The sequence below is a fragment of the Mustelus asterias genome, chromosome 7, assembly GCF_964213995.1.
Source record: "Mustelus asterias chromosome 7, sMusAst1.hap1.1, whole genome shotgun sequence".
Classification (NCBI taxonomy): Eukaryota; Metazoa; Chordata; class Chondrichthyes; order Carcharhiniformes; family Triakidae; genus Mustelus; species Mustelus asterias.
The window spans coordinates 59142646-59158284 of NC_135807.1; the positions used below are offsets into that span (position 1 = coordinate 59142646).

General features: G+C 44.5%; 1 protein-coding gene across 1 annotated transcript in view; it reads right to left on the reverse strand.

Moving 5' to 3' along the window:
• Positions 1-2772: 2772 nt before the first annotated feature.
• Positions 2773-15639, reverse strand: part of klhl14 (kelch-like family member 14) — a 156079-nt gene continuing 143212 nt past the window's right edge. Inside the window, exon 8 of the mRNA XM_078217064.1 lies at positions 2773-3215. Within this exon, the coding sequence (XP_078073190.1) occupies positions 3075-3215 (141 nt within the window). The 3' untranslated portion in view covers positions 2773-3074. The remainder of the gene's footprint in view (positions 3216-15639) is intronic.

Below are 15639 nucleotides of genomic sequence, written 5' to 3' on the forward strand. Positions count from 1 at the left end.
ACTATTAGCTATTTCTGTAATTTTTAGAGCATACGCATTATAGTCTGTCATGCAGAAGACCTTAGAATCATAGAATCATACAATGATATGGCACAGAAGGAGGCTGTTCAGCCTATTATGTCTTTGCCAGCTCCTTGGTAAGCTATTCAATTAATCCCGCTCCCCTCTGTTTTCTCAATTGTTCTGTATTTTTTAATCATCAAGCATTTATCTAATTCTCTTTTGAATGATACTATTGAATTTGCTTCCCCTATTCTTTTAAATAGTGCATTCCAGGTCACAGAACTTGCTGTATGTTTGCTGCCTCTCTTTTTTTTCTGTCAATCACCTTAAATTTGTCTCTTTTGGTTACTGACCCTTCTACCCCTGGAAATAGTCTATCTTGATTTACTGTATCAAACTATTTGTGATTTTGACATCACTTTAAAGTCTTCTGTTCGCTTCCTCTGCTCCAAAGACAACAATCTCATACTTTCCAGCCTCTCTACATAACTGAAATCCCACATCTCTGTTGCCAAGCTAATTCATCTTTCCTGCACCTTTTATTTTATTCGGTAAGTGGAGTTCTTCCCCTTAAGAATATATAATGGTCCTGTATCAAGCTTAATTGTTTTTTGAACATCTCCCGCTGTTCATTTATTGCTTTGCCTGCCAACAGTATTGACCAATTTGCTGTTGATCTAATTAAACTTAGCCTTACCAAATGTTGAATATTAGTAGCTGTGTTGCTTTTCTCTTCAAATCTAACATTGAATTGATCAGTGTCAGACCAATGTTCCCTTAATGTTGGATCATTAGTAAGATTGGCTCATTATTCATTGATAAATGAAAATGCAAAGATACAGCATTAGAACAGGAGGAGTATAGGGATTAAGAAATGCAACAGTCAAGATGATTATTGTGAAGGGCATCCATTGATAACTACTCCCAGTAATTCCCAGTTGATCTAGATCTGGCTGCTGCATAAATTCTGCTGATGAATCAAAGATTACACAATGGAATCAATTTTTGAAAGACTCTGTTCATCAGATCAATCCTTTCAGCTGTTCAATGAACGATGCAGGAGGCTTGAACATTTTATGAACAGGCTTCGTTAAAATAGTATCTGTGACATGCCTGTGTTTCTGGAGAAACTTGGGAAATCAAAGGTTCCTTCATTGAAGTAATCCAGTAGTTTTTCCTTAACATAAAAAGCCATGGGATCATGGGAAGAGAGACCACAGTATGCCTGACAGCAGATGAGAAGGTTTTTGTTAATCAGAAGGAATTTTAACATTCTCTTGAAGGGAGAACGTTTTGACTGATTTATGTTGAATTCCACTGGGTGGGGCTAGTGTTGTGTTTGGGTGGCTCATTGCAGCATTAAAATTGGACTAGGCTCTGATATTTGTACCAATTATCGACTGGCGCTGTGGCAAGAAAGGCACATTGCTCCATATGTTCTCGTTATGTCTCCACACCCGACAATTTGTGTGTCTGTCTGCAAATCCCAAAAGTCATGACTAACTTTGATCTTACTATTCCCTGCAGACGGAACCCCGTACTTACTGGGCTTACTCAGCAGACAACAAGCCTCATCTCACTTATCGTTCTGAGGTTAGTGCAACTTCCACTGTTAACTGCAAAAGGTACATCCCAACCTTCACACAATATACCACTGGGCTAAACGTATTATAACATATAGTAATCAAATTATCTATTGCATTGGTGTGGATACAAATTTCCTTTTAGGCTGGATCCCCTTAAGACAGAAAACTACCTCAACATGCCAACAAAGCCCAGCTGCACAGAAATCGGGGCACCATCTTTAAAGGACGCCCTGATCAGAACAGCACAAAGTCTCCTCCACAGTCCACCATGGAGGTCTCAGGGCCTCTCCCACGCCTCCCCCCCCCCCCCCCCCCCCCCCGCCCACTCCACCCGATCGGAGTCAGAGCTTCTCTCCCTTCCCTCCAATCATCGGCCCATTTTCCGATCATTGGCCTCTTCCACTTCTACGATCATCAACCTCATCCGCCACCGCTGCCCCCCCCTCCCCACACACCGCCCCCCCCCCCCTCCGCCCCCCCGCCCCCCCGCCCCCCCCACCCCACCTTGGAGCTGGCATTAACCTCCCCTCACCAATGGCCATCACCGGCATCCCCAGTTACTCCATCCGCTCCCGGCCACTACCACATACAAATGAATGTCCCCCTCCCCATGAGGCACCCACTGGGGCCCTCCCCTTGGCACTGGCTGGTGCAGCCAGGTTGCCATTGTGTGGTTGGCATGGGCATGGTGCCAACTTAGCAGTGCCAAACTGTGCCAAGAGGCAATGCCAGGTGGCATGGCTTGCCATGGCTTTGCCCCCTGGGACCTATACGTACACTCCTGGGGGACCCCCACGACAAGTTCACGTCTAGGTAAATCACACCGGCGTGATGTCACGCTGGTGCGGTGTCAATATGTAACAGGGGCTCAATACCTGCACGGAGCGGGTTAATGACATTGAAATGACATTCAAATTCATGTAAAGCAGATTCATGCCCATAATAGGCGTGAACTTGATGACATCGCGAGCAAGGGACGGGGAAGCTGTGAGATTGCGTTCTCGCTGGCATGAGGTGCGACTTTGGATCTTGAGCCCCCACCAGTATTTGCACGGACGATGAGCGTGGGTGGGCTCAAGATCACCCCCAGTGACTTCACAGAATATATAGATATAAATCACTAAATGAAAGTTAAATGCAAACAAGAACTATTTCCAACTGTGCAATAAAATTAAATCACACAGGATTTTTAAAGTTTTTATTTAAGTATGTTTTCAACAGACAAGCTTCATTTACACTTTTTATCCTGTACAAAATTTACATATTGTTATATTCTACTACATCAGTTATTTTACTTGGTCATGCCTTTCTTCTGAAAGATACAAAGATTTACATAACATTTTTTCATAGTCATAAATTACCATAGTAAAAAAGCACATTTCAAACATTAAATATGTTTGGGAGTAAGAATTCAGTACTTTGCACGATATCATTTAAATAAATTGTCTCAGTGTTTATATTAATGTTGTGAACTGACAAAATGTTTTATTTATTATACGGCACACAGGCTGGCAATGTAACAGTGGCACATGCTGGACCAGCTAGTGGTTCAGCAACTTCCCCTTCCAATTCTGTCCAAGTGGCTTTCTCAGGGCTGTAGCAAATTGTCGATGATTTGTAGGCCCCCTGTAATATTAAAAACAGCATTTCAAACTAACACGCATGCTTTCAAATACTCCACATTTCTTCTACGTCATATATTGTCCTGAATTAAATATTAGGAAGACTGAAGCCGCTGCCTTCAATCCCTGCCACAAACTCCACTCTGGAACCATCCTCTCTCCCTGGCAATTGTCTGAGGCTGAACCAGACGACTCGCAATTTAACCTATTCGACCCAGAGATGAGCTTCCAAACTGCACCATCACTAAAATCATCAAAGACCACCTCCATAACTTCACCTAATTCCACCCCGGCTCAGCTCATCTGATGTTGAAACCCTTTGCTACCCCTAACCTGTCTATTCTAATGCAGTTATGGCTGATCTCCTATGTTCTACCCTCTGTACACTTGAGGTCATCTAAAACTCTGTCGCTGGTGCCCTGACTTTCACCATATCTCATATACCCAACACCCCTATGCTTGCTGACCACTGACTCCCGGTTAAGCAACACCTTGTGTTGGATTTTTCCAGCCAATTGGCGAAGGGCTGGGCAGCAGGGGAATTGGCATGTGGTGGATAAAGATGGCAGGAGGGGAGCCTGGCTTTGTCCTGCCACTGTGGCACAATTTCTTAAAGGTGTGGCTCCCCATCAGGTGGCCAATGAACCACCTAACTGATCAATTTAAGGTCTGCCCTTGATTAATTTCATGGCAATAATATCTAAAAAGCATGGCATGCTATCATTGAGGTACTTCTGCAGAATGCTGCAGACAGCTAACTAGGACATTGTAACTCCAGAGTATCTCTCCAGGGCTTCCATTTTTTTCCAACCCTACAGTTGCTCTAAGGCAGGGTTTCCCAAACTTTTCCAGTCACGGATCCCTTTGATCTCCCAGGAGTGCTGACAGAACCTCGAAGAAACATTCTTATTATATTGAAGAGTTAAACCACAAAAAAATTATTATTGCTCAATTAGTACAAACGTACAAAAACAAGTTTATAAAAGCTTTTTCTATTTCTTATATGTATACATTTATTATAATTAAAAAGTTTTGTTATTCAACAAATACTTCCAAGTCTTACCTTCTATTTTTCATTTTTAATGGGAGGAGTGATTCTGATCTTTCACTCATAAATTCATTTAATACTTGGAACGCTGCTGGAGAGCTGGATTCTCATTTCAGATATGCGTACACACACACACACTCACACCTCTCTCTCGCACACATTCACCTCTTTCTCTCTCACACACGTATACACTCACCCCTCTCACACACAAACACACACAATTCTCTCAAACACACACACACCCCTCTCTCACACACACAGTCACCTCTCACTCACATACACTCGCTTCTCACATACACACACACACTCACCTCCCTTGCATACACACACATTCACCTCCCATACACAGACACATGCTCACCTCTCTCTCACACAGCCATCCCTCACTCACACATGCACTCACCTCAAACTCACACACACACACTCACCTCTCTCTCTCACACACAAACACACGTCTCCCACATACTTACCTCCCTCACACACACACGCACACACTCAAAAACTCATCTCCCTCTCTCAGGCCTCCATGGCTATGGCCTCTCTCGGCCTTGGCCAAAACCTCTCTTAGCCCTGGCCCCTCTCGGCCCCAGCCCCTCAGGGCCCCTGTGGCCCCTCTCAGCCCCCCAGGTCCCCGCAGCTTTGGCCTCTCCCCGCTCCCCCCTCCCCCCCCCCCCCCCCCCCCCCCCACACGCCATGGATGTGACCTCCCTTGCTCCGTCATCTGGTCACTTTCATTTTCAGTCTTCAGTCTTTCAGCCTATGAGTTTAAGTTGGCCTAATCCATACTTCCAGTCCATCCAATCAGCAGCTGGCTTCTCGGTGCATTGGCTGATGATAGGCTGCCTAGTGCACCTATCTGTTCCCTACGAAGTGATAAAAACCACTTTCAATTGGTCAAGCCGGTAGAACAACTTCTTTAAAATTTTTAATGGCTGGACCTACCATGGAACACCTGGGTGAGTCCCGTAAAACCCTTGGGTTCCACAGAAACCAGTATGGGAAACCCTGCTGTAAGGATATGCAGCCCTCCTCACCAATGATACTCATAAAACAGCAAAATAGAGAGGAAGACATTGATACGGATATTTTTAAGAATATATCATGTATTCCGTCTCATGACTCTCACCAATGTTTACAGATGCACCATAGGAAGCATCCTTTCCAGATGTATCACAGCTTGGTATGGCTCCTGCTCTGACTAAGACTGCAAGAAACTACAAAGGGTTGTAAACGTAGCTCAGTCCATCATGCAAACCAGCCTCACATCCATTGACTCCATTGACACTTGCTGCTGCCTCAGAAAAGCAGCCAGGGTAATCAAGGGCCCACACAACCCGGACATGCTCTCTTCCACTTTCTTCAGTCAGGAAAAAGGTACAAAAGTCTGTGATCACGTACCAATGACTCAAGAGCAGCTTCTTCCCTGCTGCCATCAGACTTTTGAATGGACCTACTTTATATTAAGTTGATCTTTCTCCACACCCTGGCTATGACTATAACACTATATTCTGCATCCTCTCCTTTCCTTCTCCCCTATGTACTCTATGAATGGTATATTTTGTCTGTATAGCGGGTAAAAAACAATACTTTTCATTGTATCCCAATAAAGGTGACAATAATAAATCAAATTGAATCAAAGACAGAATGGAAAATACATACCTACGTCAACCTGGCAAGTTTATACAATTATTTTTTTTTAAAGATGGACACAGGCTTTACCTGACATGCCTGATTCACCATGACTCAAACCAGAGGAATTTCTAACCATCAGAAACCAGCAAAGATCTCATTACTTTTATAGAGGTGCTAGTGTTTCCTGTAGCTGCAGAAAATCAAATTCTAAAGAAATGCACCAACACACTTAACATTTCAATGCCAGAGCTCTGGCCATAGAGATGAATGCTGGAATCCTATCGCCCCGCCCGCCACGGAATCGGAGCGGGTGAGGGATGGACAATGGGAAAGTCCGTTGACCTCGGGCGGGATTTTCTGGTCTCGGATCCAGCGGGGCCATAAAATCCCATCCGGTATGCCTGTAAGGACAAAAGGGACCTCAATCAAACCTCGATCAAACCTCTCAGGATTCCAGACCTGGGAAAATTCATCCTTTGTCCAAATCCCAGGAGGAGAAGTGGGAGATATGCCATACGATCTCCCCAAGCTGCTAGAACCTGTAATATTGCCGTGTGGAACCAAACTCAGGCAGCCTACCATGTTACCAGCTAACAGGTAGCAGCAGAAAGAGCTCTGTCCAATTGTCTGGCCCTCATCTACACTGTGTACTATAGGAAACATTGGAACTCCTGTACCTGTGCCTATAAGACTGATTTATGTCTGCGTGCCTTCTTCCATTCTGGAAGTCCTTGCTTCTAGAAAGGCAGATCACCTTGCCAGAGTTTCAACCTTCTAACCTCTGAAGGAATGCACCACTCCACTTTGGATTCTGGACTTCGTACTCACGTGAAACCATAGCTTTTATTTTTATCATGGTCATGCCTTGTACCCATTTCTACACCTTACCCCTCTTTTATTGTGTGAGTGCAAAAAAGCAAACACTTCAAAACCCCTTCCTGTGTTTTGTGCATGTATAAAAATATACCAGCCCTCTTATTTTACCTTATTTGTATATCAAATATCAAAACCACCTTTCTGCCTACGGATGGGTGGTGAGAGGAGAAATCAGAGCTGCTTAAATGAATTCCCTCCTGTCTGTAACACAAATCAAATCCTTATAAGTACATTTGTTTTCACTGTCAAATGGACACGTCTGACATAGCATTCATCTTTAATAAGATATAAATGCTCAGTAAGATGAATACATCTTTTAGAATAGCTTTTTAAGAACATGACATAGCCGTATTTTCAGTAATATACACTGAGGCATTATTATGGGTCAGAGCCCTGATAAGAAATTTAAAAATCTGGCAAACCTGTTTGAATGTCAAACTCTACTTGGAGCTTACAATATAAAATCTGCTTCTGTTTATATTTGCATATTATTTATACTTTTACTCCCAAAATTTAAGTTTACTGCAGCTTATCTCATTTTAAAGGTTTCTGAATACCATCAGCATTTCCGCACACGGGCAACATTTGGAAAATCCATTGTGTTCTAAATGATTTGATAATACCTGTCAAATATCACTAGGTGGCACAAAGTCTACAGATTAACCAGAGCTCACAATTCAGAATGGATTTCTTGTTATCGTTATCTTACAGAAATAAGGCCACATATTCGAGCCATTGAAGAGGCTATACTGGATTGTTCCTCACCTAGTGTTTTGTCATTGACAGTAAAGGCCTGAATAAAGTTCAGTGTAGTGGGGTTGTACGACAGGCCATAGCAGATCGGTTGCCTATTTCAACCATTTATGACTTCCATTACCATTGAGATGAATAAAAAGTCAATTAGGTGCTATGCGTAATGGGTGCTCAATCCCCTATCGACTATTTTCAAATCTGTTGGAATTGAATTTCACTCCCACTGATTCCTAGTCCAAGACCAGATGACCAAATCTGGTGAGATGTAAGACGACTCTTGCTGTAATTCGTGCTATTAAGGCTAAAAGGTGCTGTCAGTTCCTTGTTCTGTACAATATAACAGGCTGATCTAAACTGGATATACACCATCATCTAAATATACAGCAATAATTTTATTTTAAATATTGTACTTTTGTGGTGTGGCGCATACTGAAGGACTTTTCATGCCTTCAAGGATCCAAAACAAATCACTTGCTTCCAGATATCACTGGGGTGATATACTTTCCCCATAGGCTACAGGATAACAGGGAGAATGAGCAACACAGAGCAGGACAAGCCACTCACCTCATGAAGGGGCAGCGCTCCGAAAGCTCGTGCTAACAATAAACCTGTTGGACTTTTACCTGGTATTGTGAGATTTCTTACTGGGAGAAGGAGGAGAAGGGCTCTGCACAATACCTGAAAATTAGCGAGAAACCCCTGCCCCATCCAAATCAGCAATGTGTTTGGAGGTGGAGGCAATGGATTGGGCAGGAGGGTGATGGGTGGTGACTCCATTGACTTACTGTCTCCACCTGTGAGGAAGCCCAAAAAACAAACACGTTAAATTTGCTTGCAGGCTCCCTTATTCAAAGCCATTCAGTGTTTTGATCGAGGACCCTGGCATTGGGCAGGAGGGCACTGCTCAAATCCCCCTGACCCTGGCCTCAGAATTTCCTCTCTACTCCTCCCATGATCTGCACCCTGTGACCCCTATCCTGCCTTCATTCACCTTTGAGCTGAGGCCCCTTGTTGATCCTGGGCCTCTAGTGGGTAAATTGTTTGGTTTCTGTCTTGATGCAATGGAAACCAAGTCATTGGCGATCAGACCCTGCATCTTGACTGATTCGACAAGTGTGCTATGGAGTTGGCCACTGCTTCCACAATGGGGAGCATGGGCTCCAAGGTCCTGTGTCAAGTTGATACTGGACTCTGCCATGGTCCTCAACATTGACCACAGACTTTCTGGCAAGCCTGCCAATGCACCATGCATTTTATAGTTCATGCCCATTGCACTACCTTGAATGATAGGCAACCATCAGGTAGATTAACAAATAAATGGCTTACTGAGATAAATAACTGTTTTCAGAGCATGATAAGAAGGCCATACTCCAAGACTCCAAACTCTTAACAACTAGGGAAACCTTGCGCTATGTCCCTGGAACCCTGTTCTTCGGCCCAATTTGCCAACCGGGTCACATCACTCATGAAGAGCCCTTCCTTTAAAGGGGCACGCCACTGCATCCTTCTTCCTTTAAGTTCCAGACTAACACATTTCAATTTTACAATATTTGCAATATTATACAACAAATGGAACTTAAACACACAGTTTCTTATAAGGAAAGTCAGTCTTCCTGGTCCTTTGGGAATGTTATAATTCACTAACAGGTGCCCCATCAACAGAGGTAACGTTGATTTGAACCTCAATGGGTTGATTCTCAACTTGCGAAGGTGTGTCAGTGCAGATAAGCTCTCCAGATTCCACTGGAACATTATTTGTCTCTTCCCTATGGCAGTTTGCTGCAGCATTAGTTTAATCCATTGCAATGTCACTAACAGGCAAACTAGGGGTGACCTGCCCCACTGGTTCTGCAGGCAATTCTCTTCCTCGCTAATGTTCCAACTGTTTCTTCATTCTTTCCTTGGACATCTACTTCAAACGATACTGGCCCTGTTTGGGCCACGACCGTCCTTAGGGATCCAATTTGGACCAGTGCCAAAATTCTTCACGCATACCAAGTCATCCACCTCAAATACTCTCTTAGTTATTTTTGAGTCACAATGTTTCTTCTGTGCGTTCTGTTTTGCCTTGACGCTCCCTGCCAAATTTGAAAATATCAGATCTAACTTTGTTCAAATACATCTGCCCATTAGTAACTTGACAGTTGTAATACCCGTGGTGACATGAGGTGTTGGCCTGTAAGTAATCAGGAAATGGGCTGGTTTGGTTTGCAGAGAGACTGGTGACTGTTTTTTCATGGTAGCTTTGTATATTTGGACTTGAAGCAGGGTGATAAGGATCTGTGTGAATATATTTAATGCCATTGGTTTGCATGAACGATTCGAATTCTTCACCAGTGAATGCAATCCCATTATTGGAGACTAGCACCTCTGGCAACTTGTGGGTGGTGAATGTCTGTCACAATTTCTCTCCCTTGCGAATGAGGTCGTAGACTTCATTTTGTGCATATCCAACCACTTGGAGTGCACATCTGTTATGACTAAGAACGTGCTGCCCATAAATAGGTCTGTAAAATCAATGTAAAGTTGCACCCAAAGCTAACCTGGCCACTCCCAAGGGTGCATTAGGGCCGCAGGCGGCAATTTCTGCTGCATTTAACATTGGTCATATTGCTTGACCAGATGCACCATAGAAAGCATTCTTTCTGGTTGTATCACAGCTTGGTATGGCTCCTGCTCTGCCCAAGACCACAAGAAACTACAAAAGATTGTGAATGTAGCCCAATCCGTCATGCAAACCAGCCTCCCGTCCATTGACTCTGTCTACACTTCCTGCGGCCTCAGAAAATCAGCCAGCATAATTAAGGACCCTAAGCACCCCGACATACTCTCTTCCACCTTCTTCCATCAGGAAAAAGATACAAAAGTCTGAGGTCACGTACCAACCAACTCAAGGACGGCTTCTTCCCTGCTGCCATCAGACTTTTGAATGGACCTACCTCACACTAAGTTGATCTTTCTCTACACCCTAGCTATGATTGTAACAATGCATTCTGCACTCTCTCCTTTCCTTCTCTATGAACAGTATGCTTTGTCTGTATAGCGCGCAAGAAACAATACTTTTCACTGTATACTAATACATGTGACAAAAATAAATCAAATCAAATCAAATCAAGTTGATTCTCGATATCAGTTTCTATCCCAGGCCACCACATATAACTACAAGGGAGCATCTTTATCTTTGCCATCCCAGGACAGACACAGTGTAAGTTTTGTAATAATAACCTTCAAACGGGTGTGGGAATGACCACCCATACTCCCCACAACAACATACCATCTTCACAACTTAACTTGTCTTTTCTTATCTGAAATGCTCAGATGTGTTGTCATAATGCCAGCTGTGGAGGACTATATGTTTAACTTTAGCTAATATGGGGGCCCTTCTGAGTCCAAAACTTAATCAGATGGGCCAATAAGGGCAACATATCAAGAAAGTCTGAACAATTTCCTGTGTTATTGGTTGAGGAGGTATACTGTCCGGTAAGAGAGGACGGCTGAAAATATTCACATTTGATCTGTGTGTGCCTGGTCTGTGTTGAAAGGAACACTTGTAGATTGCTTACAATAGAGCCCAGAGTTGGACCTTAGCAGAAGCTATGGGAGGAATGGTCTTGTCCTCCCTAAATATTAACAAGGGTTTGTGGTCAGTGACTACTATGAAGTGCTGGCCATAGACATATTGATGGAGTTCTTTCACTATAGATTACGGCTAACTCCTCTTTTTCAATTTGGGAATAAGCTTTTTCAGCATCGGTTTGAGTTCTCGAGGTATAGATGATCGACCTTTCTGCACCATCTTCCATCCTATGTGATAAAACTACTCCGATTCCATACAGAGGTATGTTGCAGGTAAAATGATCTGTTTTGAGGGATCAGAATGAACTAAGAGGCTGGATGGCTGCAAAACTAGCTTAACCCATTCAAAGATTTTTTTCTGATGCTCTATCCAATATCACCTCTGGTGTTTCTTAAGCAGTGTGTAGGGGTGCCAACAATGTAGAAGGATTAGGAATAAATCTGCCATAATAATTCATCATTCCTAAAAGAAAAGCTTGATGATGCCTAATTCTTCTAATCACTTGAGTTCAGACTCAGTCTTTTCATGTAAGACATAGGCTACTGGTCGGGCTCTGTAAAACTTGGCTGTAGCTTCAGGATCCATGTAAATGTTTTAGGTGGTGTATCTTGTTTAAGGCATCTGGGAACACCTCCTGGTGTTCTTTTAAGATGTCATGAAAATCTCCTTTACGAATTTTGAATATTTCAAGCCAATTTAATTTGATTTGGTGAAGTCAATCTTGGACCATTAAGCTTGGCTCTTGGCCTCCACTACTATTGGAGGCAGTTGAGCTGACTGATGCTGGTAACTTATGGGCATTGTTGTTGTTGTTGTTCCCGGGATCATTAAAGATTCTCCAGCATACGTGGCTAGCCTGGTAAATGCTTTTTAGTTTCAGGGGCTCGACCCCAGCCTGTGGATAATTGTATGTTTGTTCCCCTACAACTGTAGCGGAGGCCCTTCTGTGCACCTCCATTCTAAGTCACTGACTGTTTACCATCAACACAATCGTAATTGTGCCCATCTTGCCCACATTAACGTTGTTCAATCTGTATGCCTCAGTTCTGTTTTTGGGGCTATTCTCAACACTGTATTTGGACATAGAACATAGAACATAGAACAGTACAGCACAGGAACAGGCCCTTCAGCCCACGATGTTATGCCGAATATGACGCCAAATTAAACTAATCCCTTCTGCCTGCCCTTGATCCGTATCCCGCTATTCCTCACATATTCATGAGCTTATCTAAAAGCCCCTTAAATGCCCCTATTGTATCTGCCTGCATCACCACCTCTAGAAGCATGTTTCAGATGCCTACCACTCTCTGTGTAAAATACTTGCCCCTCCATCTCCTTTGAACATTTCAACTCTGGGAAAAGAATTCTGACTGTATTGGAGACAGAGATTTTTTTTGTTGGCCTAATTTTGGCCTAATTAGGCTTTGCCTAATTTTGCATTTTGCTCCTAATGTGGCCCTTCGTATTGTGGGCAAAGCTCACAGCGTCCCTGAATATACATCTCTCTTGGGGGTGATCTCCCCCACAATGGTAACATTCTTCAAAGTTCCTAATCTGCGGACCAAATTTTCTATATGTCTGCATTCTCTTAAGCTCCGAGCCTCTTTACTCATTACTTTCCACACCCTCAACCTTGGCAGCACAACTCCCAGTGACTTCCTGCCAAATTTGGTGAACCTCACCTGCCTGCATGCTCTGCAGCTTCATTGCCCCTCTCTCAGTACTTTCCATAAGCCAGGTGTTTTCTGATGCCTTTTTTAAAGTAATTTCTGCTTCTGTTTTTTTTAATGAACATGTTGTTAATACCACAGACTAGTTTGCCTCTCAACATGTCATTGAGTGCTGGCCCAAACTTGCACTATTCAGCCAGTTGTCATAGAAGAAATCATAGAAACCCTACAGTGCAGAAAGAGGCCATTTGGCCCATCGAGTCTGCACCGACCACAATCCCACCCTATCCCCATATCCCTACATATTTACCCACTAATCCCTCTAACCTACGCATCTCAGGACACTAAGGGGCAATTTTAGCATGGCCAATCAACCTAACCCGCACATCTTTGGACTGTGGGAGGAAACCGGAGCACCCGGAGGAAACCCACGCAGACACGAGGAGAATGTGCAAACTCCACACAGACAGTGACCCAAGCCGGGAATCGAACCCAGGTCCCTGGAGCTGTGAAGCAGCAGTGCTAACCATTGTGCTACCGTGCCGCAGTTGTCTTAGGCATGTTATGAGCACTGCTACTGTCTCTCCTGGGGCTCTTGTTATTGAATTGAACAATTATCATTGCATTATCACTGACGACTTCGAGTGATAATATACATTAACTAAAAGAGGGTGGGAGTGGAAACCCTCACACCCTCTCCAGCTTGTAAATCAGATTGTGAGATGAGGGGAAGATAGGTGCAAGAAGCAGATTTGTAATTTGAGCCATGCCACATCTTATGCCTCAGTCACAATCACTCCAATAACGGTAATCCCATCTCCTCCATCAGGGAAACGATATGGAGTCATGCCAGTTAGGTGCTGCTGTACCTGTTTATGCACCACTTTGTTTTGCAAGAGAGAAGGAAGGATTCAGTGAAGGAGTGTTTGGTGGATGCAGTAAAAAGGGTAAGGGAGCGACTTTAATTATTTATTTTTTCGCAGGTTTGTAGTGATTTAAAAGTTTAAGTTTAAACCAGAAGTAGACCGGGCGCGGGGTCACGTGGGCGGACATTTTAGTAGTTTTTTTATTTAAGCGCGCGAAGTATAAAAGGGAGGCCGCAGTATACAGCGGGCAGCATTGGGAGCGGGCAGCGGAGTGAGTGGGGAAGCAGAGTGTGAACTGTAAGGGCTTTGGCTCACAGGGCTTATCACTCATAGTTATGAGTGATAGGCCAGTTTGTTGCTTCTGGTGTGGGATGTGGGAGTTCCTGGAAACACCTAGCCTCCCGGAGGACCACATTTACGCCAGGTGCATGGAACTGCAGCTCCTGAGGGACCGCGTCACGGAACTGGAGCTGCAGATTGCTGACCTTAGTCTAGTCACGGAGAATAAGAGACTAATAGACATGAGTTATTGGCAAGTAGTTACACCGGGGCCTCGGGAGGAAGACACGTGGGTCACAGTTAGGAGGAGTAAAGGTCAGAAGGGTAACGTACCAGAGAGTTTCCCAGTGGTTGTCTCTCATAGCAGGAAGGGCTCGGCTCTTAGTGAGCAATTAGTGGAGGGGTCACCTGTGGTTGTCCCACTCCAAAACAAGCATATTGTTTTGGATAGTGTGGAGGAGGATGACTCTCCAGGGGTAAGCCACGGTGACCAGATCACTGGCACAGAGTCAGGCTCTGTGGCCCGGAAAGGAAAGAGAGGAATTAGGAGAGCAATAGTGGTGGGGGACGCGTCGGTTAGAGGCACGGACAGGCGATTCTGTGGGTGCGAACGGGACTCCAGGATGGTAGTCTGCCTACCTGGTGCTGGGGTACTGGATGTCTCCGTGCGGATAGGAGACATATTAAAAGGGGAAGATAAAGAAAAGGATGTCGTTGTACACATTGGTGTAAATGACGTAGATAGGAAGAGCAGGGGGATCCTACTAGAGCAATTCAGGGAGTTGGGAAATAGGCTAAAAAGTAGGGCCTCCAGGGTGGCAATATCTGGGCTGCTCCCAATGCCTCGTGCCAGTGAGGCTAGGAATAGGGAGTTAGTACAATTGAACGCTTGGCTAAAGGACTGGTCCAGGAGGGAGGGCGTCATTTTCCTGGATCATTGGGAAGTTTTCAAGAGAGGATGGCACCTGTACAAGAAGGACGGGTCACAACTAAATTGGAAGGGCCCGAATATCCTGGCTGGGAGTTTTGCTAGTGCAGTTCGGGTTGGTTTAAACTAATATGGCAGGGGGGTGGGGATCAAAAAATTAGGTCTACAAGTGTAGAGGCTGGGGTCGAGCTTGGGGCCAGGACAAGGCTGGCAAAGAAGAAGAGCACTCTGGGGGAGGATGACCTCACTGGGCCTGGAGGTCTGGAGTGCATTTACTTCAATGCAAGGAGCGTCGCAGGTAAGACAGACGAACTTAGGGCCTTAATGCTTACGAGGAATTTGGATGTGGTTGCGGTGACAGAGACTTGGTTGAAAGAGGGACAGGACTGGCAGCTGAATATTCCGGGGTACAAGTGTTTTAGGCGAGACAGAGGAGGGGCCAAAAGAGGTGGGGGAGTAGCAGTATTAGTTAGAGAACATATTACAGCGGTGCAGGGGGAGGACAATTCAGAGGGGTCGTGTAACGAGTCACTGTGGGTGGAGCTCAGAAACAGGAAGGGCGCAGTCACTATGTTGGGGGTATACTACAGGCCCCCCAACAGCCCAAGGGAAGTGGAAGAACGGATATGTCAGGAGATACTGGATAGGTTCAGGAAAAATAAGGTTGTTGTAGTGCGAGACTTCAATTTCCCTGGAAATCGCTTAGAGCTGGGACTCTGAATGGGGAGGAATTTGTAAAATGCGTACAGGAAGGTTCTTTGGAACAATATGTAGATAGCCCAATTAGAGAGGGGGCTAT